Below are 25,065 nucleotides of genomic sequence, written 5' to 3' on the forward strand. Positions count from 1 at the left end.
GTACACTACTAAATCCATGAACAACCTGTCGCTGGACAATTTGCTGTGCCATGCTAAAGAGACATTTACACGTATATATGCTGACCAATGGCAACAAGATCTCGTATCCCAACCCAAGCTCAGGACTTACCGACAAATTAAACACGAACTTGGTTGTGAAAATTATGTGTCTATGCAACTACCAAAGCATTTGAGATCTTACATTGCTCAAATAAGAACAGGTACCTTACCGCTGCGGATTGAAACCGGGCGGTTTAGAAACTTAAAGATCGAAGAAAGACTCTGCCTTCTATGTAAAGAACCCAATAAGGTCGAAACAGAATACCATTTCTTATTTGAATGTCCTTTCTACCTTCTTTTAAGATTATCATTTTATAACTGTATATCAAATATTAAACCAAACATAACTACCATCCCGTATAGCGAGAGGCTAGCATGTATGCTGACTGATAAACGACTTATTTATAAATCTGCATTGTTTATTCAAGATTGCTATATGAAACGATCAGAAGCATTATATGTATCCGACATAAATTAAAACAAACCATTATGTAAATTATATAACCTATGTAAATAATATTAGATATTTCTATATGAACTTGCGATACTAATATTTTAGGTCCACCTGTTTATAATGAACAGAAGTTATTGATATAAACTATCCATGTTTATACTTTAAACAATTTAACTCATTTTATTATCGTGATCTTTCCTGCACTATTTTGATGTGATTTTATGACTTCACCGATAACATGTAAACTCAGTGACTCGTAAGCCATTTATATGGCTGGGTAGTACAATGTTTGTACATATTTATATATATACATATATATACATATCGTATTATTGCTGTAAATACCAATGATATTTATGTACTATGCGTCACTTTAATAAAATATACAACTACTACATCTGCAAGTTAACTTGTGTGAATACCGTGACTAACATGAGCTCATCAAAGATAAGTATCAAATGAGACCACGGAGTGTATATTGAATCTAGAGTCCGTGATTAGACATTCTGTTTTCTTATAAACGGGACCCCTTTTCGATCATTTCAAATCTGAAACCCATTTAGATCATGTACAATTCTGGTTGATGAAACTTTATATAACAGGTTTTAGACGTCTACTCCATACCAGACCGCTATCTAAACATAAAAAAGAATACTCGTATACGGATTTTAAATATAAATATGTATCTCTGTGTATGCAAGAGAGTAATTCAATAAGTGAAGCCCAGCAAATATCATAAAATACATGGCAAAAGGCTCCCGCTAAGAAATTTTGCGGAGGGTAAAGTCGAGATATAGAGCGAATATTACTACGAAATAAACTTTATTCACTTTCTTGCTGATATATCAGGAAAGTGAGCGGCATTAAATAATTAAATAAAAGTGATAAAGGGTATTAAACTGCGAAAAAATACCTGTTTCGGCACGGACGTCGCCATCTTGACTTCCTTAAGATCATCACGTGATTACCCCCTCTGAATCCCCATGTGATAACTTTGCCAAAATCAATTGACCAGTCGCCAAATTATCGATCGCTCCGCCCACATAGTCACGTGGTCTAGTGATAAGAAAACTCCGACAAGCAGATCGCAATTATAACGGATTACGTGAGGGAATTTCTATATTTGTAATGATGTATTATGCTCTTTTCTATAATATAAATTATTAAAGCCGCACACTAAACTAAACTGCTTTGTAAAACGTTAATACAATCACAAAAACTTTAGAGAGAAATGGCGTAATCAAAATAAATGAGTTAACGGCAGACTGACTATCAGAAACGTTTCTTATACATATTATATAGGGAGTTGATGAAATATCCGTTGTAAAAATGAGCATTTATTTCATATTGATTTTGAACTTGTATTCAACCGTCTGACAGTGAACCCGGTGGCTATTCATATACAATTTTGAAAATATTTTTATTAAATGCAAATGACATATCCATATCATGATGGGTTTTTTGTTTATTAAAAATGTTTAGATCTTTGTTTTATTGTGTTATTTTTAAAAAGACACCGATTTTTTTTATTTATATATAAATTAAATTTTTATTGTAACCATAATTTAATACAGGCCTAATTTCGTGGTTTCATTAACAGATAGTCTAATATGCATTTTAAATCATTTATGTTTAATGCGAACCTGTTACATTTCACTATCAAAAAATGAAATGTTGGTATTACGGTGCTGTTCACGAACATTCGAATTGAATACATTTAGCATATTATGCATTTGCTTATTTATAACAAGATGGCCCTTATATGTTAATTGCAATTTTTACATTTCTCCCCGTATCAATATATGTTGTATTAGAAATGTTGTTGTTGTATTATAAGCCGTACATTTTACACTTGAAGTCGCTTTAAGCTGGCTAAGCCGCGTTGAAATCACCTTTTTGTTGTTTACTTTAGTTAAAACAATATTTAAGTTAACAATTTATAATGATTTCCCTTGTTTATGATCCACAGAAAATAAATATATAATTGGAAATCATTTAAGTAATTAAATAGTTTTCTTTTCTTGTGTACAGAACCTAACAATGCCTTAATGTTCCTTCATTCTGAGATCCACGCAACATACTGTTATTTATTAATCATCGACAATTACGCTGAGATTAATAAGCACGTGTGGCAATTATCATGTTGCCCAAACTGCTTAATAATATTGTGCATCAAACGGTATAACACGTTTTATAGAACACACACCTGGTGTGGTTAGACTATTTATTGTGTTTGTTTTCTCATTACTCGTTCATATGTTCAAGAAATAAAGATAAAATAATAACCTTTTATAAAGTATGTATAGCACCTACAATTTTGAATAATGATCGAACAGTAATGATCATGCATTTGATATAAAATCTGTGTAAACTCTTAAAAATAACGTCCATTCCATATGTACAACACGCTTTGTTTGTCGGACAAAATGGCGGCCAGATAAGCGTTGCTGAGGGGTGTGTGAAAAATCGATATCTGATTGGCTGATCGACAAAATGTGGGCGGAGTTGGCGACTGGTCAATTGACCGGAACGAAAGACATACTTCATCCATAAGTCATGTAGGTAGATTCACACACCAAATATGAGGTCAATATCTTAAAGCGTTTTGAAAAAAAAGTGCGGCGAAAAAAACCTGAAGAAAACTGTTATTATAGAGACAATTTTAAGTCTAAGGCCGCCGCCCATAACTTTGCCAAATATCAATGGGCCGGAACGAATTTAACACTTTTTCTGTTAGTCATGTAGGTAGACTAACATACACACAAAAACTGCTCAATTTCTTAAATAGTTCCGTAAAAAAACTAAGGAAAACAGTTATTATAGAAAAATTGTAAAGGCCCAATCTAATGTCGCAAATAGACGATTTTGATGGTTTATCTGTGTTGATGGTGAAAGTAAAACTGTGTAGTAGATGATAAACATTTTATTAGGGATTTACTTTGAAACTTTAGAAAGGTTCGGTTACTGAACAACAATACTTATGTGATCTTAAATTTATGAGTGCACTGAATGCAAAATCGTAGAAATTACCAAATATGAGAACACAGCCTTTAAGTGCAAACGCTCTGGCGCTGACATTCTTCTAAATACATGTGTATAAAGGGACACACACTCTGTATTGATGTCGAGAATTGAGTGTGAAACTGCTCTATCTCTCAAACCTTATCATTAGAAATACGATTGTTTCATGTTGAATACGCAGTTAGCATCGTTTCTAAACGAACTGAAGTATCCCTTTACATACCCTATACTTCCCCAAAATAGAAAGTCGATGGAATAACATATTAATATATTAATTAATGTTAATGTGAAATCTGTTTGTAGATTGCATGTTTTCTACTGCGAAAAGTTTCAGTCCTACCGGCGGGAAATTTTATATTCAAATTGATTGGTCGCTTATCAAGGTCAGGCTAAGGTGAAAAGCTGCCGTTTACAGCTATGCCGAAAAAATAAAGAAAAAACCTTCCTGCACCTTCCCCGGTTGGGTCCCCCCAGTCAAAAAATCCTGCCTACGGCCCTGGGGAAGTATAACAGCAGCCTCTGATTCAGTATTGTTGAAAAGGATCATGACTGATATATGTAACTGATAAAACAGATAACCAAGCACACAAGTAAAGTGCCTGAATCAGTGAACATGTGAATGGGATGCAGGATATAGTAACCTAAACTCGACCATGCAACACTGAATAATAAATGAAATATTATCACAGTGGAGTGGTTTTCCCACTAAATTCGCCATGCCCAGCGCAGTCGCTTTGATTGGTATCTTAATTAAACCAAAATACAGCAAAATCTACGAACACATTTATTTATTAGTATTTGCATGTGTAGTAGACGCACGAGTCATTCGAATAGTATTCGTAATTGGCGGGAAATTGCTCCAGTGAACTCAGAACATTTCTAAAATTGAATAAAGGTTCGATTAGGTTTATTTCTGATTTCTATAACTATAAATGGATTATTATAATGTAGATTGATATGAATATTTTTTTTCTAACGCATATATTTTTAGTATTTGTGTTCCTTATACCGAACTATTTCGGACGTTTTGTTTTTGTTACGTACATTTTAATTGGGTAATATGAGTATTACTAAACGTTCGTAGCCAATAGAATTACACGATACATTTAATCCTTTTAAAAAGTACCGGTTGCATTTTCTTTAATTACTACGCGTTCCCACATGGAGTTCACCTTGCAGATAGAAATTTAAGAATATTTTGACAGTTTGTGCGAAAGTTAAAGAACAGTAAATCGTTAACGTCGACACAGTTAGAGATTCGCATCATCATGGATCTTCTAACTATACTGGAAAAAACAACGTCAGGAGGTTTGTAGATCCAGTATTTTCCTACGACAAACCGAAAACAGACCATTAAAAAACTCAGTTTTTCGATAACTTAATCATAATTTATTCTTTATTATAGATCAAGGTGAGCTTGAACAAGCACAGAAGTTCCTTGAGCAAGCGGCTGCACAAAATTTGGTATGACATTTGTTGGCATTCACAATATTATTTATATAGAACGATTTAAAAAGCCGGTAGTGAAAAACAATTTTCAAAATGGCGTCTTTTCGAATGTAAAAATCAACAGGGTACTATACAGATAGAATAATCATAGAAAATAAGACTAGACAGCACTGAATGAGAATTGCATTTCAGAGTTTATAACATACTTTTTATATTAGTGTGGATAGCCATGCAGGGGACAAAAATATTTCTAAACTGCACTCGTCCTGCAGGACGAGTGCTTTACAATTTTCACTCGTCCTGCAAACACATGCATTCGTCCTTCAAATATGTGAGAAATAACGATTGCAAAGGGCTGATATTACTTATGAAGTTTCCTTTATCACTGACCTTTGATATACCTTTGAGAAGGGAAGATTCTTGGTCAGACAGTGAGAGATACAGGACACAAACACTACAAATAGGTCATTCTCCATTTTCGCCCACGAATATTCACCAAACCACGCATTTTGGACAGTTCGCAAATGTTTGGTCTTATTGTACACCGACTGCTGTGTTTCTCTTTTTTCTAATGCTCGCGTGCTTTCCGTTTCGGACGTTTGAACCGCCCCCGCCACCTTTAAATAATGCTTGTATGTCAGACATTTTTCAGACGAAATTCAGACTGGTTTGAAACCGTACTTCCCGGTAATTTAATTCTTTAATAATCGATGCTTACAGTGAATGCAGTCGGATGGTTCCCTGTCAACATGGACGCGCACAGTTTACACCAAAAAGCCAATATTTACTCGGGACTAGGGCTGTAACGCTACATTCGAATTACTCGAATACGGCTGTGGACGAATCGTATTTGTTATTCGCCACCTCCCGAATCGAATATTTGACTAATAAAAACAACGTGGTTTCAAGTTTGATAGTTTGATCATCTAACCTTACAAATGAAGTTTCATACTATATACCCCTATATTCAATTGTTCTTCTCCTTATTCCAGCATTTTTCATCATGTTTACCCCACCCACTATGTTACACAGTGAGATTATCAACAAAAATGGCGAGCATCGGTTGAATATTTACGGCATTGAATTGAAAAATCTTTCGATGGTTGTTTACTGTTTATTTAGGTAAATACGAGTGATTTGATGCTCAAACATACACACAAAGGATAAGCAGATGGAATTTCTTTTTTTATTCCATATATTAAATGAGCATATGTCTGATAGGTAACATTGAAATATCATCTACATCACCTATCTGGCATATGCTCATTAAACAAATGTGAATAGGTACTGATACTAATGTGTCAACTGTTGACCCTTAATTGTTCTACTCAAGGATTTTATTGGTACTAGTCATGTTTTCTCAAAAGTTTTAAAACCGTGTTCAAAGTTTAAGCTGTTCTAGTCAGTGTTTTGTTATTTCAAAGTGTTATATTTCATATGTTCAGTATGTAATGATACTCAATCAAATTGACACATACTCATAGTTTCATACTATATAATGTCATGTCAAGTTGTCAGTTTTACTTTTGTTCATTGAAATTCATATTCGCGAATGAATATTCGTATTCGCCACCCTGTATTCATGATAGGTATCGTATTCGTCACCTAGTGCATTCGTTACAGCCCTACTCGGGACACAGTCTGGTATAATAACGCACACCTACTAAATGAAATTTACAATTACAATTTTCGGTTCACTCGCGTTCTACTTTCGGAATAGATATGCTTTAAGAAAATGATTTTATATAATGAAAAAGAGTCTTACTGGCCAGAAAATACTTATTTTAACATCAGCTTTTTTCACTTGTCCTGTAGGACGAGAGCTTTAGAGAAATTCACTCGCCTTTCAAGATTTTACTTGTCAATAGGAGCGGACGAGTGGAATTTTTGTCCCCTGCCATTGTTGTAAATTAATGCATGATGAAACCATTAAAACTAATCCTTAAATAAATAAATGTAAAGGTCCTTTTAGGTGAGTGAAGTTTTGAATTAATGATCTGATATTTTATTGACTCAATCAGCCTAGTCAAGATGTTTGTATGAAGTGCCATAAGTTGCATGATTAACGTATTATTTTATTTTACTTGTTAAACTGAATGACATGTCATATTTGAATCGGCTAGACTTTTAGAAAAAGCACAAGTGAGCAATTCTCGATTTTTATTTACCTAGTTGTAATAATTTAACTCTCAGCTATTGATCCTCTGGGTCGGTAAAACTTATTTTCTCTTTCAATGGAAAGTCATCGCATGGAATCAAGGCAGCACTTAATCGGTAGTATTAAAGCGGGTATATACGATTTTTATATGTGTTAAATTGTAATATATTGATACAAATATGTTATCATAACACACAATATGCAAGAAAAATGATACATTAAAGACGAATTTCATAAAATGCAGCAAATACAAATTTAGCGCCCCGAGCCGATTGTGACGAAGATAATTCGTACATATTTTCCTACAATAACCGATGCATTCGTCTTTTTAGTAATTGTTCATGTGTCGTATGAATCGATATCGCTGCAGGAATTTAAAATGAACTGTTAAACTAAATTTAGATTCACATCGTACATGCATTACATACATGCTGGCGAATTCGGCTGTACAGCCTTTTTCGATTTCAGAATTAAATATATGGCTAATTTTGCATTTTTCGACACATGTTCTTCGTAACTTTTAATTTAGTTTATATTGAAATATATGTATAATAAGTTTTTTACACATTTTATATTAATTAATAAATATTTGACAAGATCGTATATACCCGCTTTAACAACATAAACTATTTTCAGACATAAATAAAAACAAATAGATCATATATATATATCACTAATGCGCAAATTAAAACAACACATGTGATATGGTCTGCTCACATAATAATTAGATTAATCCAAGTTTCAAACCTGTCAACTGTTCATGAAAATGTGTAAGTTTTTGCATTGGAAAAAGCAGATTATTCCGAATTCGAAAACACGCTATCAACTATCTCCAAAATCCTCCACGAGATAGATCTAATCAACGAATCGTAATTCATAATTTATCTCCGAAACCTCCATTATAATTTTAGCTTTTAAAGTGCAACCGTTTGACCAATCAGCAGCTTACTTTTCTCATCCCTTCCATAACAAATATCTGTGCTGCTGTTTCTTCAATTAGATTTCTTATTTCAAACGCCTAATGGTTTTGAAAAAAAAATGCTTTGCGACTTATTGGCCTTAAAAAACAGTTGCCACCTCTTTTTTAGATGAATTAATAATTGATGATAATACAACTTCTAAGCTGGCGCTTGGGACCGGCAGTTTTTCTATACATGGAGAAATGCACTGATATAAATAAGTGGAAAAGTACAGGCAATTTTCAACTGAGGGATAGTTTCTGGAGTTTGATTGTTTGCTATATAACAGGCAGTGTAAATATTGTCAACTTACGTTTGCACAATTAGCACATCCTACACTATTAATTAAATATGTAATTGTTGCGTCTAAGTTATAAAACAGTAAAAAAATATATGAAGATTTCATGTTTGTAGTAATATTTGTTTGTTTGGCTATGAAACCATTTTGAAAAATAAAAATGTACCCTTTTTATTATTTTTTACCCCATAAAAGAAGTTTATTTTTTGGGATTGTAGAAAAGACAGTTATGGAAGTTACTTTAAATTATCGATTAACAATAAATCCAATCCAATAGTAAATAAACTAGTTGCATACTTGTGCCTGATATAAATTCATGATTAGAAAATGCATTTTTTTTAATTTTAAATTGTTCATTTTTATACGCCCGTATAAAATACGGGACGTATTATGTGAAACCCCTTGGCGGCGGGCGGCGGGCGGGCGGCGGGCGGCGGGCGGAAGGCATAACTTTGTCCGGACTCTAATTCAAATTGTATTCATCCGATCTTCACCAAACTTGGTCAGCAGTTGCATCTAGTTGATATCTAGGCCAAGTTCGAATATGGGTCATGCCGGGTCAAAAACTAGGTCATAGGGTCAATAAGTGCATTTTCAAAGGGGCCACTTTGTCCGGACTCTATTTCAAATTGTATTCATCCGATCTTCACCAAACTTGGTCAGCAGTTGCATCTAGTTGATATATAGGCCAAGTTCGAATATGGGTCATGCCGGGTCAAAAACTAGGTCATAGGGTCAATTAGTGCATTTTCAACGGCGCCACTTTGTCCGGACTCTAATTCAAATTGTATTCATCCGATCTTCACCAAACTTGGTCAGAAGTTGTATCTAGACAATATCTAGGTCAAGTTCGAATATGGGTCATGCCGGGTCAAAAACTAGGTCACAGGGTCACTTAGTGTATTTCAAGCATTTAGCATGGTGTCCGCTCTCTAATTGAAGTAGTTTTCATCCGATCTTCACCAAACTTGGTCAGAAGTTGTATCTAGACAATGTTTAGGTCAAGTTCAAATATGGGTCATGCCGGGTCAAAAACTAGGTCACAGGGTCACTTAAACCATTTCAAGCATTTAGCATGGTGTCCGCTCTCTAATTGAAGTAGTTATCATCCGATCTTCACCAAATTTGGTCAGAAGTTGTGTCTAGACAATATCTACATGTAGGTCAAGTTCAAATATGGGTCATGCAAGGTTAAAAACTAGGTCACGAGGTCTATTAGTGCATTTCAATCATTTAGCATGGTGTCCGCTCTCTAATTGAAGTAGATTTCATCAGATCTTTATCAACTTTGGTCAGAAGTTGTGTCTAGATGATATGTAGGTCAAGTTCAAATATGGGTCATTATAAAGTTATCAAGTTGTCCAAAGCCTTAAAACGGGCGTATCTTGTGACAGTTTGGCACTCTTGTTTAAATCTGCTTACAGCCAGAGCTCCTAAAGGCCTTATCAGAAATTCTGAAGAATGGCACAAACAGTCCGGTGGCTCGAATGCAGGCTGGTATTCAGCTGAAGAATGCCCTGTATTCCAAAGATTCTACATTGAAAGGAGAGTACCAACAGAGATGGCTTCAGTTTCCAGAAGAAGTTCGCTTATTCGTGAAAATGAACGTGAGAAAGCTTATAATTTGAATGTTAACCATTCAGATTTATTTCCTCATACATTTTCAGTTAAGTTAAATTTTGAAGCCCATTTTAAACATACTTCCTTTAAAACAAAATGTTTTGGCTTAAAGACAACAGGGATAACATTAAGGTAATATTAGGGGTGTGATTTCCACAGATCCAATTGATCAGGGGTAACAATCAATGTCTTTGGCTTAATCAATGTACAATAATTTTCTTGTGATTAACTCTTTGTTTTCGCTTAAAAAAATAAATACAACTTCACAGACTTGCTAACTCTTGACTTAAATTCGGTAAGAGAAGTAACTGCATTTTGTGGTGCTGTTAGCGATTGTTTTCATTTATTTAATGCTATTTTTCAGTTTATTTTTCTTTAATTCAGTTCTTGCTTCTTTCACATATTAATCCCATTTTGTCTTGCAGGTGTTGGTCACTTTAGTGGTGCTGTTTTTAATCAGTTTTAAGTGCTTTTCATTTAATACTTGCATGTTGCCCAAGTGTTGCCTTTACATATGAAACCCATGTTGCCTTGCAGGTGTTGGCCAGTTTGGGCACGGAGACAGTACGGCCCAGCTCTGCAGCCCAGTGTGTGGCCAATATAGCCTGCACAGAGCTACCCCAGGGCCTGTGGCCAGAGCTTATCACCATCCTGTGTCAGAATGTCACAGACCCCAGTAGCACAGAGATGATGAAAGAGTCCTGCCTGGAAGCTATCGGATATATCTGCCAGGATATTGTGAGTAATACTGTAGACAGCGTTTTTTCTGGAAAAATTGGGCTTTATGCATGTGCATAAAGTGTAGTCCCAGATTAGCCTATGCAGTACTCCAGGCTAATCAGAGACGACACTTCGCATTCATGGAAATTGTAGTTTATAGGAAGGCTATTCTTAACCAAAATCAAGTCTTGGCAGAAAGTGTAGTCCCTGATTAGCCTGTGAAGACGGCACAGGCTAATATGTGATGACACTTTGCATGTGCGTACCTGGTAATGATTCTACATTTTGCAAACTTTTTACCCTTTTGTAGTCCATTAGATCATCTAATATAATTACAGTTATTTCAAGTTTAAAAGACTTCATTTTTCTAGTGTAAGAGCATTAATGCAGGTAGCATATAGCCATTTTTGCATGCATCTAATTGGGAAATTGTTAAAACATTCAATAACTTATTTAGGTATTTGATCCTAAAGATTTTTCTTGGGTTTGAATGAAACAGCCTACAGTTGTTTGTTAAGAACATCCCCCATTTAGCAGTGTTCTCCACAAATATTTGAGCTACTCAAGTCCTGAAGTCCTGAATTGTTTCATTATAACTATAGAGAAAGAAAACCAAAAGATAAACAAAGAAAATCAAGCATGTTAATTTCAACTTTTTGGCAAGCTTCTAGGCCTTCCATCTGTTTTTTGGGGGGTCTGTTATGTGACCCAATTGCAAAAAATTAAAAAGGCTGTTTACCAATGGCAAAAAGTACAGGTTTTTTTCCACTTTTTGGGAAGATAGCCCATGGCTTTGGAATGGGAATTTTATCGGCATTTTCATGAAATTGGAAAAATAAATTAATTAGCCTTTTTTCACACTGATTAGGGAAATAATAAATTTGATATAAATCTTTATAATCATTCAAATTAAAAGAACAAAATCATATCATACTTTGTTTGATGTAATTGAATTAGAATTGAGATAAAATACACATTAGACACTTCTTTCTAAAAAAAAATGTTGTTTTTTTTTAGCTCATCTATTTTTTGGAAAAAAATTATGAGCTATTGTCATCACCTTGGCGTCGGCGTTGGCGTCGGCGTCCGGTTAAGTTTTGCGTTTAGGTCCACTTTTCTCAGAAAGTATCAATGCTATTGCATTCAAACTTGGTACACTTACTTACTATCATGAGGGGACTGGGCAGGCAAAGTTAGATAACTCTGGCGTGCATTTTGACAGAATTATGTGCCCTTTTTATACTTAAAAAATTGAAAATTTTGGTTAAGTTTTGCGTTTAGTTCCACTTTTCTCAGTAAGTATCAATGCTATTGCATTCAAACTTGGTACACTTACTTACTATCATGAGGGGACTGGGCAGGCAAAGTTAGATAACTCTGGCATGCATTTTGACAGAATTATGTGCCCTTTTTATACTTAGAAAATTGACAATTTTGGTTAAGTTTTGTGTTTAGGTCCATTTTATTCCTTAAGCATTAAAGCTATTGCTTTCATACTTGCAACACTTACTAACTATCATAAGGGGACTGTGCAGGCAAAGTAATGTAACTCTGACTGGCATTTTGACAGAATTATGTGCCCTTTTTATACTCAGAAAATTGAAAATTTGATTAAGTTTTGTGTTTAGGTCCACTTTATTCCTACAGTATCAAAGCTATTGCTTTCATACTTGCAAGATTTATGAACTATCATAAGGGGACCGTGCAGGCAAAGTTATGTAACTCTGACTGGCATTTGGACGGAATTATGGGCCCTTTATACTTAGAAAATTGAAAATTTGGTTAAGATTTATGTTTTGGTCCACTTTACCCCTAAAGTATCAAAGATATTGCTTTCATACTTGGAACACTCACAAACTATCATAAGGGTACAGTAAAAGGACAAGTTGCATAACTCTGGTTGTCATTGTTACGGAATTATGGCCCTTTTTTAACTTAGTAACTTTTAATATATGGTTAAATTTTGTGTTTCGATCCACTTTACTTCTTAAGTATCAAGGCTATTGCTTTCAAACTTCAAATACTTACATGCTATCATGAGGTTACTGTACCTGGCAACTTGAATTTTACTTTGACCTTTGAATGACCTTGACTCTCAAGGTCAAATTATTAAATTTTGATAAAATTCCAATAACTTCTTTATTTATGATTAGATTTGATTGATACTTTGATGAAACTACTCTTACCTGACATACCACAATAGACTATACCCAAACCATCCCCCGTGCCCCCCCCTCCCCTCCCCCCCCCCCCCCTCCCCCCCCCCCCAATTTTTTTTTTTTTTTTTTTTTTTTTTTTTTTTTAAGATCATCTCACAAATGACCACCACACCCTCACACTATATCCCCCCCCCCCACCCCCCCCCCACCCCCCCCAATTTTTTTTTTGATTTTTTTTTTTTTTTTTTAAGATCATCTCACAAATTACCACCACACCCTCACACTATACCCCCCCCCCCCCCCCCATTTTTTTTTTTTTAAATGGTTATGTTTGAAATACCGTCCAACCATCGCACCCAAACCCCCCCCCCCCCCCCCCCCCCCCCCCCATCGCCCCCCCAGCCCCCTTTTTTGGAAGATAATGTAATTAATGTCCACAACCCCACACTATACACCCCTCTTCACTCCACTCCTCCCTCCTTTGTGATTGAAAATGAGAGTCCCTTCACCTTTAAAAAGAAAATAGATGAGCGGTCTGCACCCGCAAGGCGGTGCTCTTGTTTTGTTTTGTTTTTGAAATTGGGAATTTTTTGCCACATTTTGGGAAAAAAGTATACTTTTTATGTCCCCCACTATAGTAGTGGGGGACATATTGTTTTTGCCCTGTCTGTTGGTCTGTCTGTTGGTTTGTCTGTTTGCGCCAACTTTAAAATTTTGCAATAACTTTTGCTATATTGAAGATAGCAACTTCATATTTGGCATGCATGTGTATCTCATGAAGCTGCACATTTTGAGTGGTGAAAGGTCAAGGTCGTCCTTCAAGGTCAGAGGTCAAATATATATGGCCAAAATCGCTCATTTTATGAATACTTTTGCAATATTGAAGATAGCAACTTGATATTTGGCATGCATGTGTATCTCATGGAGCTGCACATTTTGAGTGGTGAAAGGTCAAGGTCATTCTTCAAGGTCAGAGGTCAAATATATGTGGCCCAAATCGCTTATTTTATAAATACTTTTGCAATATTGAAGATAGCAACTTGATATTTGGCATGCATGTGCATCTCATGGAGCTGCACATTTTGAGTGGTGAAAGGTCAAGGTCAAGGTCATCCTTCAATGTCAGAGGTCTAATATATGTGGCCCAAAAAGCTTATTTTATGAATACTTTTGCAATATTGAATATAGCAACTTGATATTTGACATGCATGTGTATCTCATGGAGCTGCACATTTTGAGTGGTGAAAGGTCAAGGTCATCCTTCACAAGGTCAAGGTCATCCTTCAAAGTCAAACGTCATATAGGGGACATTGTGTTTCACAAACGCATCTTGTTGGGATTGGGAACATAGCCGAATTCGGATTTAAAATCGGGCCAAAAAAAAACTGAAGTAACATTTTTCCCCCAAAAAAATCACACTAAATCTACTCACAAAAATATGCCAAATCTTTTCCAATAAACTCAATGATTGGTGTATTGAATTTATTATACAGCAATTGAATTCCCTAGCACTTTATAATAAACATTTTTAAAAGCAGGTAAGCATTCACTTTAGTCTTAAAAACAATTGGTATATTTTTGTTTTTCTGTATACAATTTTCAGTAAAATAGATGTTTTGTCATTTCAAAATTTTAAATATCTATTGAATAAGTTTGTTTAGCATCTCTGGTTTCATTTTTGAAACTTCAGAAATTTATCAAGGAATCTATAAGGGATACACAAACATTGAAAAAAATGTTGTGTTATTTTGCATTGAAACTTCAAAGTATATCAAGCCAAGGAACCTGTAAGGGAATACGTGACTACTAAAAACAATTGTGATGTTAATTTGCAGGATCCAGAGATTCTCCAGACCCAGTCCAATGAGATACTCAGTGCCATTGTGCACGGTATGAAGAAGGAAGAACCCAGGTAAACTGCAGTTTTAGCTCTACTATTCACTGTATGATCTATACCAACAGCATTTTTTTTGGCCAAATTTAGAAAAGTACCGTTAGTACGGTTACTGAGCCAATTAGGAAAAATAAGCATGAAATTGAAAATCCTGAAATTGGGAAAATTCTTGTCCAGAGCTCCAGATAAGGGTCGTATTTTCGTAATTACGAATTATTTTCAAGTCCGTTACGTATTTATTTTAAAATCTTGTTGTACCATTAAGAATTACAAAATCAAGTTACGAATATTATTTTTACATCGGTTCGTATCGATTTTTATTGAGTTCTTTTCGCGTATTGAAGATCTTTGCGGTGCTTATATAGAATGGTTATTGGGTTTGTTTAACAAAGCGCATTTTTCCAATAAAAGCGGCGTATACAGTCTATCTGTCAAAACACAATGGCGGCGCCCAGAGGGCGTCCTAAAAAACTGCAAAGCGTCCAAAAACACGCTTTTAACATATTGTACGCAACGTGAGCTGAAGTTAAATGTTTAGAAAGACATTATAGAAAAGATATTATATGATGTTGTATGTTCAGTTGCCGACACAGTCGGAAAAGCTAAACAAAAACGCGACACGGCGGGTCCAAACTTAAACACAAAAAAAACATTGAACGAGTGGAAGGGACAAGTCCCGTGGCTAATCGTTGAAAAGATTGAAGGGGAGACCCATTTTAATTGTGATATATGTAAAAATTCATCTAAAGCATGCAATCTAAGCACAGTTTGGGCATATGAAGGTATTTGAAAAATAAAATTGTATAATACTGAAAAGACACTGTTGAACTCGTATAAATAAAGTTGCTATTATGTTTATTTTGATTATTTTGCATGAAAATAACCATTATTATTTATTTTTATGTCATTTAGAAAAAAAAGAATTATTTTCCAAAACTTAGTAGTAACGTTAAGAATAAAATTTTAGAGTTAAGAATTCTTTTTGATAATCTGGTAGTAATTTAAGAATTTCACAAAACCTTATCTGGAGCTCTGCTTGTCTTTAAATCTTGAATTATAATCTTGTTTATTTTCTCCAATTTTATGTGTGCGTGTGTGTGTGTGTGTAACTGTAATTTTTAGCTGGGCTGGTTTCGGAAAAAAACACGAGGTATTGTCATAGCCAGCTTGTCGTCCGTCGTGCTCAAACCTTGACATTTTGCTTTAAAATCAAAGTGCTTCCACCTACAACTTTGAAACTTCATATGGAGATGCACCTTGATGAGTTCTACACGCCACATCCATTTTTGGGTCAAAGGTCAAGGTCACAGTGACCTTTAAAAAAAATAATCTTACAAGCTTTCATTTATTCAAAACTGCACCGGCAGCCGAGCGTTGGCACCCGTTATGTGGTGCTTTTGTTTAAATAACAATTATTGTAGGTATAGGTTATAAATGATGTACTTTATGCATAATGGCACCAGTGTTAGTTTCGATATTTGCTTGTAATGCAGTTTAACTTTGTGATCTAACTCTTGTTTCAGCAACCATGTAAGAAATGCAGCAACCAACGCACTTCTCAATTCTCTAGAATTCACTAAGGCAAACTTTGACAGAGATGTAAGTAATGAATATTTGTTGTGATCTTTACCATTAAATTTAAAAAAGAGCGCATAATGCAGTTCTGCTAGTTCTGTCAATTCAAGCGCACCACAATATCTGAACTGTAACTGAAGTTAAACTAAAATGGTTGTGTGTGTGATTTACAGGTGTCAGTAGGCAGTGTTTTGCCTCTTTGCAGGTGCACTGAAAATCCACTGGCTTGCATACTTGTGTGCATTCACGGGCTTATTCCTGGCCATTTTGGGGAAAAATCAAATTTTGGCATTAGGATTTTTTCGCGCGAAAAGTCCACTGATATGGGAAAAACAAATTTAATTTAACTCTTTATAATAATTCAAATTAGAAAATATAGTTTTATACTTTGTTCGATGTTATTGAAATATACTTGAGGTATAATAATCATATAGAGGATATTTGTTGGTTTCGGTGGATTATCGGTTTTAATTCACGAGTGAACATAGAAAATAATATTTTCACGAGTGGCGCAGCCACGAGTGAAAATATATATTTTATTTGATCACGAGTGAATTAAAATCAATAATCTACCGAACCCAACAAATTTTCTTTTTATTTTATGCTTTTTTTCACCGTTTATATACATTGTTAAAGAGTTTTACTAAAGAATTTCGCTGAGATAATGACGTCATTTCGTCAAAAAATGACGTCATTTCACAGTAAACAGTGAAAATTATCGATAATTTTCACTGATAATTTTCATTGTTTGAAACAGTGAAATTATCAGTTTTAATTAACTGATATTTCTCTATAAACCACCGGAAAGCATAAAATAAAAGAAACTTATTAATTTTTTATAAATGGGGGGAGAAATTTGGATTTTTTTTCATCATTGTGATGTTGGAATGTGTCGGTAAAACTGACCTGTAGATACGCAAGGAAAAAAGGCCTTGTAAATTTTCCAGTTAATTACATGCCCCGTCATTCATATGAGCCTTCCTATGGGACACTTGGTTTGATGCTTGTGCATTCCAGGCCCTGTGTTCACAAAGCAAATTGAAATCGATTTTCGATGTCAAATAACATTGATTTTCAATTTTTGACATTGATTTTCAAACTTGGTGTTCACAAAGAAAAAGATGTTAAATGACATCCAAAATTGATTTTCAATTTGCGATCAATGACACTGAAAATGACATTGATATTGGGCATATTAAAAAAACACAAACTTTGTCATAGATGTCACTTGACAATGATTTTCATTGTCATGCATAATTTATTTTTGATGTCAGTAAAAAGTTTTGTGAACACGGGGCCAGATGAGCCTGTGCAGTCTGCACATTCTAAAATGGTTGGCACTTTCTTCCTAGACTGGATTTTTCTTTAGAAGAGACATGGTTTAAATGAAAATTAAAGCTGAAAGTATTATCCCTGATTATGATCCCTGTGCAGCCTTCACAGTATAATCCCTGAATATGATCCCTGTGCAGCCTTCACAGTATTATCCCTGAATATGATCCCTGTAAGTATTATCCCTGAATATGATCCCTGTGCAGCCTTCACAGTATTATCCCTGAATATGATCCCTGTGCAGCCTTCACAGTATTATCCCTGAATATGATCCCTGTGCAGCCTTCACAGTATTATCCCTGAATATGATCCCTGTGCAGCCTTCACAGTATAATCCCTGAATATGATCCCTGTGCAGCCTTCACAGTATTATCCCTGAATATGATCCCTGTGCAGCCTTCACAGTATTATCCCTGAATATGATCCCTGTGCAGCCTTCACAGGCTAATCTTGGACAACAATATGCACAAGCATTAAGCTCAGTTTTATCAGGAGGCCTTTATACAGGCGTCAGTAGTGTTTTGTGGTTTTGGCTCACACACATTTAAACTGTTTTATTTTCATCCCTGTTACTCGTATTTACACATAATTTCCTTCATTTCAGCCTGAGAGACACTTCATCATGCAGGTGGTCTGTGAGGCAACCCAGTCTGATGACACAAGAGTGAGAGTTGCTGCCCTTCAGTGTCTCGTGAAGATTATGTCCCTTTACTACGTCTACATGGAACACTACATGAGACCGGCACTGTTTGCAGTAGGAAACAATATTTAATTTTGCATACTGTGATAGTAGATCTTAACGTGAAAGTAGATTTTTTGCCCATACTTTTGCAGGGTTGAAGACATAAAGGTTTGGCTTCATTGGCATTTAAACAAATTTCAAAATTGTCTTAAATTTGGTTAGGTGTATTCTGTTGCATTAGGATATTGTGTTGTGGATATTGTCTTGTGAAGATTATGTCCCTCTTCTATGTCTGCATGGAACATTAGCCTTTGCTGACTGCAATCAGGGACAACATTTTACGCACATGCTTAAACCCCATTTTCATAGAGCAAGGCTCAATTGCATTCTTTACCTTTGTGTTGTTTTCCAGATCACACTTGAGGCTATGAAGTCAGAGGTGGATGACATTGCTCTGCAAGGGATCGAGTTCTGGTCCACAGTCTGTGATGAAGAGGTTGACCTGGCCATAGAACTGTCTGAGGTACGCTCTTATTCTTGACCATAGAACTGTCTGAGGTACGCTCTTATTCTTGACCATAGAACTGTCTGAGGTAGGTTATTATACTTGACCATAGAACTGTCTGAGGTACGCTCTTATTCTTGACCATAGAACTGTCTGAGGTAGGCTATTATACTTGACCATAGAACAGTCTGAGGTAGGTTATTATACTTGACCATAGAACTGTCTGAGGTAGGTTATTATACTTGACCAAAGAACTGTCTGAGGTAGGTTATTATACTTGACCATAGAACTGTCTGAAGTACGCTCTTATTCTTGACCATAGAACTGTCTGAGGTAGGCTATTATACTTGACCATAGAACAGTCTGAGGTAGGTTATTATACTTGACCATAGAACTGTCTGAGGTAGGCTATTATACTTGACCATAGAACTGTCTGAGGTAGGCTATTATACTTGACCATAGAACTGTCTGAGGTAGGTTATTATACTTGACCATAGAACTGTCTGAGGTAGGCTATTATACTTGACCATAGAACAGTCTGAGGTAGGTTATTATTCTTGACCATAGAACTGTCTGAGGTAGGCTATTATACTTGACCATAGAACTGTCTGAGGTAGGCTATTATACTTGACCATAGAACTGTCTGAGGTAGGCTATTATACTTGACCATAGAACTGTCTGAGGTAGGCTATTATACTTGACCAAAGAACTGTCTGAGGTACGTACGCTCTTATTCTTGACCATAGAACTGTCTGAGGTAGGCTATTATACTTGACCATAGAACTGTCTGAGGTAGGCTATTATACTTGACCATAGAACTGTCTGAGGTAGGTTATTATACTTGACCATAGAACTGTCTGAGGTAGGCTATTATACTTGACCATAGAACTGTCTGAGGTAGGCTATTATACTTGACCATAGAACTGTCTGAGGTAGGTTATTATACTTGACCATAGAACTGTCTGAGGTAGGCTATTATACTTGACCATAGAACTGTCTGAGGTAGGCTATTATACTTGACCATAGAACTGTCTGAGGTAGGTTATTATACTTGACCAAAGAACTGTCTGAGGTACGTACGCTCTTATTCTTGACCATAGAACTGTCTGAGGTAGGCTATTATACTTGACCAAAGAACTGTCTGAGGTAGCTTTCTGTTTTAAAGACAAATTAATCCCTATGGGCGTAGGTTATATGCAATTGACATTTTGCATCAAGTTGTAACTAATATTAATATTTAAACAGAACAGTTATATTATTATTTATTATTGCTGTTCATCCCTTTTATCCATGGTAAAAGTATACACTTCAGTTATAGATAATTTCAGTATACAAATTATTGAAAGACAGCTTTGAACCCAAAAAGGCTTTTAAGGCAAATATTCAAGATTTTGAGAATACTAACTGAAGTTGCTAGTAGAAATGACTTTGCGAGTTGGTAAATACGCCACATGCAATCATTTCCTTATGGAATAACAGTTAAATCAAGCTCCTGAATATGCATATAATTGTGCAAGCTTACTTATGATATTATATTTGTATGTTCAGGCTGCAGAGGCTGGTAAGCCCCCAGAGAGGACCAGCAGGTTCTATGCCAAGGGAGCCCTGCAGTACCTGGTACCCATACTGCTCACATCACTCACCAGACAGGTAACAAGATCATGACACTTGTTTCTATACCTCTCCCCCCCTCCCCTTAGCTTTTCCCCCCTCTTTGTGAGGTGGTCTCTTGGCCCAATTTGTGTGGGGGGGGATTAGTGGTAAAATTCAAAATTGCAAAAAAATATAAGTCACAATCTTTTCTGTGTTATCAAAGTTTTATTATTATTTATTTAAACTTTCTTAAACATTAATACTTTTCCCTCCAATCTAAAGTAAATTGGCGCTAAACTTCTTCTTTTATGGGTTAAGGCCTTATTTCCAAAATGAAGAGATAATGCCTTATGTTATGTAACCCAGTTTGCTATATTTGTGCCACCAGTAGCATTATCCGCTATTAGCTACTAAATATCCAATTTGGCTGCCTAGTATACAATTTGACAACAAACATTTGTGAAAATTTCTAAGATTATGCTTTTTTTTACACCTCGTGGAGCAGATATGATCTGGGACGACACTGCCTACATTTATTAACCCTTTCCCACTTAGTAGCTCACTGGAAAAGGCTATGTGCAAACAGCATAAAACCAGAGAGGTCTAAGAGTAACTTGCAGTCTGTTCAGGTATTATGCTGTTTGCTGCTCATCTGTATCTTAAGGGTTGGAACTGAAACATTTAAAATTTGGATCTATTAAGAAAGGCCATTAATTAAAAGAGACTACAAATGCGTTAACATATGTAAAGTGGTATAGGGTTAAGCCAGGTTTTATAAGTTATTTCTTATTCTGTCTATCTGTGTTCTGACAGGAGGAGTATGATGATGATGATGAGTGGAACCCCTGCAAGGCGGCGGGGGTTTGCCTGATGTTGATGGCCTCGTGCTGTGAGGATGACATTATCAATCACGTGCTCCCCTTTGTGAAGGACAATATACAGAATTCAGATTGGAGGTCAAGGGACGCATCTGTCATGGCCTTTGGTAAGTGTGTCATATGTTTTCTCAGATGAGCTTGTGCAGTCGGCACAGGAGGTCCAGGGACGCATCCATCATGGCCTTTGGTAAATGGGCCACATGTTGTCCCAAATGAGCTTGTGCAGTTGGCACAGGAGGTCCAGGGACACATCCATCATGGCCTTTGGTAAATGTGCCACATGTTGTCCCAAATGAGCTTGTGCAGTCGGCACAAGAGGTCCAGGGACGCATCCATCATGGCCTTTGGTAAATGCGCCACATGTTGTCCCAAATGAGCTTGTGCAGTCGGCACAGGAGGTCCAGGGACACATCCATCATGGCCTTTGGTAAATGCGCCACATGTTGTCCCAAATGAGCTTGTGCAGTCGGCACAGGAGGTCCAGGGACACATCCATCATGGCCTTTGGTAAATGCGCCACATGTCCCAAATGAGCTTGTGCAGTCGGCACAGGAGGTCCAGGGACGCATCCATCATGGCCTTTGGTAAATGCGCCACATGTTGTCCCAAATGAGCTTGTGCAGTCGGCACAGGAGGTCCAGGGACGCATCCATCATGGCCTTTGGTAAATGCGCCACATGTTGTCCCAAATGAGCTTGTGCAGTCGGCACAGGAGGTCCAGGGACACATCCATCATGGCCTTTGGTAAATGCGCCACATGTTGTCCCAAATGAGCTTGTGCAGTCGGCACTGGAGGTCCAGGGACGCATCCATCATGGCCTTTGGTAAATGTTCCACATGTTGTCCAAAATGAGCTTGTGCAGTCTGCACAGGAGGTCCAGGGACACATCCATCATGGCCTTTGGTAAATGCGCCACATGTTGTCCCAAATGAGCTTTTGCAGTCGGCACAGATTAATCACGTACAGCACTATACAGAATGTTCCTATAAACAATGACGTGAAAAAAGCAGCAAGTGTTGTTCCTGATTAGCCTGTTGTTCCTGATTAGCCTGTTGTTCCTGATTAGCCTGTGTGAACTGCAAAGTCTAATCTGGGAAAACACTTATGCACATGCATAAGAGGTAAGGCATTGTTAACCATGTGCTCTATCCTGGAATGGTCCTTATCCCAACACCCTCAAGTTGCTAGCTGCAGTGCTCCAGATAACATGCGTAAAGGCGTAAAAACGAATTAAATTTCTTAAATAACGATTTAGATTTAAAATCTTTGCGTAAAGTTACGCATTGAAAAAATATAACACGAATTCGACATTTTCGAATGTGCGTAAAACTTCCAGTAGCAAATTATATACGGTAAACATTTCATCCCGGTTCTGACTCGTCTAGGCGCTCAATTAAAACTACAACTTTAAGCATTCTATACATAGATGGTGACGTCACTACGTTATTGTCAGTAAGACCGGTGTGACACAATGCAACTTTAAGTCAACGTCACTCAAGCGTTTGCTGTGAGAAAGGGCCACACCTAAGAACGGTCTAAGGACAAACGGTCTCGATTCTGTTCTCCTGGTATTGCAGGCGAGTCATTACTGTTTATTGTACCTTTTTAATTACACTTATCGTAATTTTTATACACAAGTAATATACAATATACCCATTCAAAATGTCATTAAAATTTAATGTTAAATATATATTTTTGATATGACTTTAACGGCGACCTAAAATGCCATTATGACCTAAGCCGAAGTGTCAGTTACCGTTTTAAATATAAAAAAATCAAAATGGCCAACCGAAGCGGTGTATCGAAGCGTGGAAGGCAACAAAAGCAAGATGAGCAAGATAGATGTGGTGTCATTTGAGCCAGAAAAAGCTGTCCGATTATGGGAAAACAAGAAAGGGGTGGAAAGCCAGGCTTTTCCAAGACTATAAACCAAAATGTTGGATTGTTGATGTGTCAAAAACAATGAATAAAAATTATTTGGTAATATAGTGTTAAGAATTAATTTTATAAATAGGGGGTAAAATAAGAATTAATTTTTAAAACAGGGAGTAAATAAGAATTTGACCAAATTTTTATCTGGAGCTCTGGCTAGCTGTATACCGTAGTTATATCTAAATATTAACATTCTCAGTTACACAATATAGAACACTCGTTCCCGGTAGCAGGCTCTGTCCTGGAATGGTTCATTTCCCAACACCCTCAATCTGCTTGCTGGCTACGCAGTTATATCTTAATATGAATACGCTCAGTTACAGTATCTAGAACCAGGGGGTTTTTTTACTAAAAAAGTGACGCCAATAATCGGCGTCTTCCCCTACCAGAATTTTTCCCCTAAAACTACCATTTCCCATCCAAAAATATAATTTTTCACCTAAATATAATATTTTACCCTCAAAGAAATGTTTTTTTCTTTCTTTTGGAAAGTCAACACTTATCCTATTTGTACCATGTACAACGATCTCGCTCTCTCTCTCTCTCTCTCTCTCTCTCTCTCTCTCTCTCTCTCTCTCTCTCTCTCTCTCTCTCGACGAACACTCAAATCTGGGAATCCCATTGATTCTATATATAGCTCTTAAATTACGTCATGGAAACCGGGCAACTAATCGTATTAATCATGTGACTATTTTACTGGATTCCGGTCTTGCGCGAGAAGGGTGATTCGTCAATTAATTACCGGAAACCAGTCGAGTTTTCATCCGGGTTATGTGAAAGCCAAGATGGGTATAAACATTAAAACAGAAAAAAAGTCTCACAATTGGCGTTCATACACGAACAAAATAAAACGTTCGGACTCAGAAAATATTAATTGCGTTGACGCATTTTTTAAGAATGAATCATCAAAAACCGTTGAAACCCAACAGGATTCGGAGGTACATGTAATCAACATCGATTAATACTGTCGGATTATTGTGAAAGTGAAAGTAGACAATCGGCAGCTGCCGCACCTTTCCCTTCCAATACTGTAGCAGATCTAGATCGTCAACCCATTCATCATGAAATTGAAATCACAATATTGAAATCGTTCCCCGGCCCCAGTTAAAAACATTTCCCATTATTAGATCTACCCCTGCAACTTTATTTAGGACTTTGACTTTAATATCATACTTGTTCATGTGTTTAAGAACAAAAAGGTCAGAGTCATGTCTCTTTTTCAAAAAAAAAACCTGAAGTCTGTAGGCGAGTTATGGACATGGAAATGAACAGTTTTTATTTTTTCCCCAAATATGTCTTTTTCGCGCTCGATTTTCCCCTTTTACCCAGCGTCCAGCGTCTTCCCCTTTTTCTAAAAAAAAACCCTGCTAGAACACTTATTCCTTGTTGCAGGTTCTATCCTGGAAGGTCCAGACCCCAACACCCTCAAGCTGCTGGTGGACCAGGCCCTGCCCATGTTGATAGAGAGTCTAAAGGACTCCAGTGTGATAGTACGGGACACGGGGGCGTGGACTATAGGCCGCGTGTGTGAGATACTGCCTGAGACTGTGATCAATGACAAGTACCTGAACCCTCTCCTCATGGCCTTGGTTGAGGGCCTGAATACTGAGCCGAGAGTTGCCTCAAATGTCTGCTGGGTAAGGCCTAAAAAGTACTTCTGTTTTCTGTAACCTGACTGTGTTTTTTACTGCAAACATAATTAACCAGGTTTTCCGAAGGAAAAAACTGGTTATTAGATTGGCGAATGCGGGCGGGCTGGCTGGCTGGCTGGCGGG

General features: G+C 36.5%; 1 protein-coding gene across 2 annotated transcripts in view; it reads left to right on the forward strand.

The window, feature by feature from the left end:
* The first annotated feature begins 4,664 nt into the window (after positions 1–4,664).
* The window catches only part of LOC127844263 (importin subunit beta-1-like), a 35,841-nt gene continuing 15,440 nt past the window's right edge, over positions 4,665–25,065 (forward strand). For both annotated transcript variants that reach the window (XM_052374331.1, XM_052374330.1), the window contains exons 1-11: positions 4,665–4,843; positions 4,941–4,999; positions 9,824–10,006; positions 10,557–10,757; positions 14,734–14,810; positions 16,316–16,391; positions 18,304–18,453; positions 18,794–18,904; positions 20,435–20,536; positions 21,293–21,464; positions 24,683–24,927. In XM_052374331.1, coding sequence (XP_052230291.1) covers positions 4,804–4,843; positions 4,941–4,999; positions 9,824–10,006; positions 10,557–10,757; positions 14,734–14,810; positions 16,316–16,391; positions 18,304–18,453; positions 18,794–18,904; positions 20,435–20,536; positions 21,293–21,464; positions 24,683–24,927 — 1,416 coding nt within the window. In that variant the 5' untranslated portion in view covers positions 4,665–4,803. The remainder of the gene's footprint in view (positions 4,844–4,940; positions 5,000–9,823; positions 10,007–10,556; positions 10,758–14,733; positions 14,811–16,315; positions 16,392–18,303; positions 18,454–18,793; positions 18,905–20,434; positions 20,537–21,292; positions 21,465–24,682; positions 24,928–25,065) is intronic.

Source organism: Dreissena polymorpha, chromosome 9 (assembly GCF_020536995.1).
Source record: "Dreissena polymorpha isolate Duluth1 chromosome 9, UMN_Dpol_1.0, whole genome shotgun sequence".
Taxonomy (NCBI): domain Eukaryota; kingdom Metazoa; phylum Mollusca; class Bivalvia; order Myida; family Dreissenidae; genus Dreissena; species Dreissena polymorpha.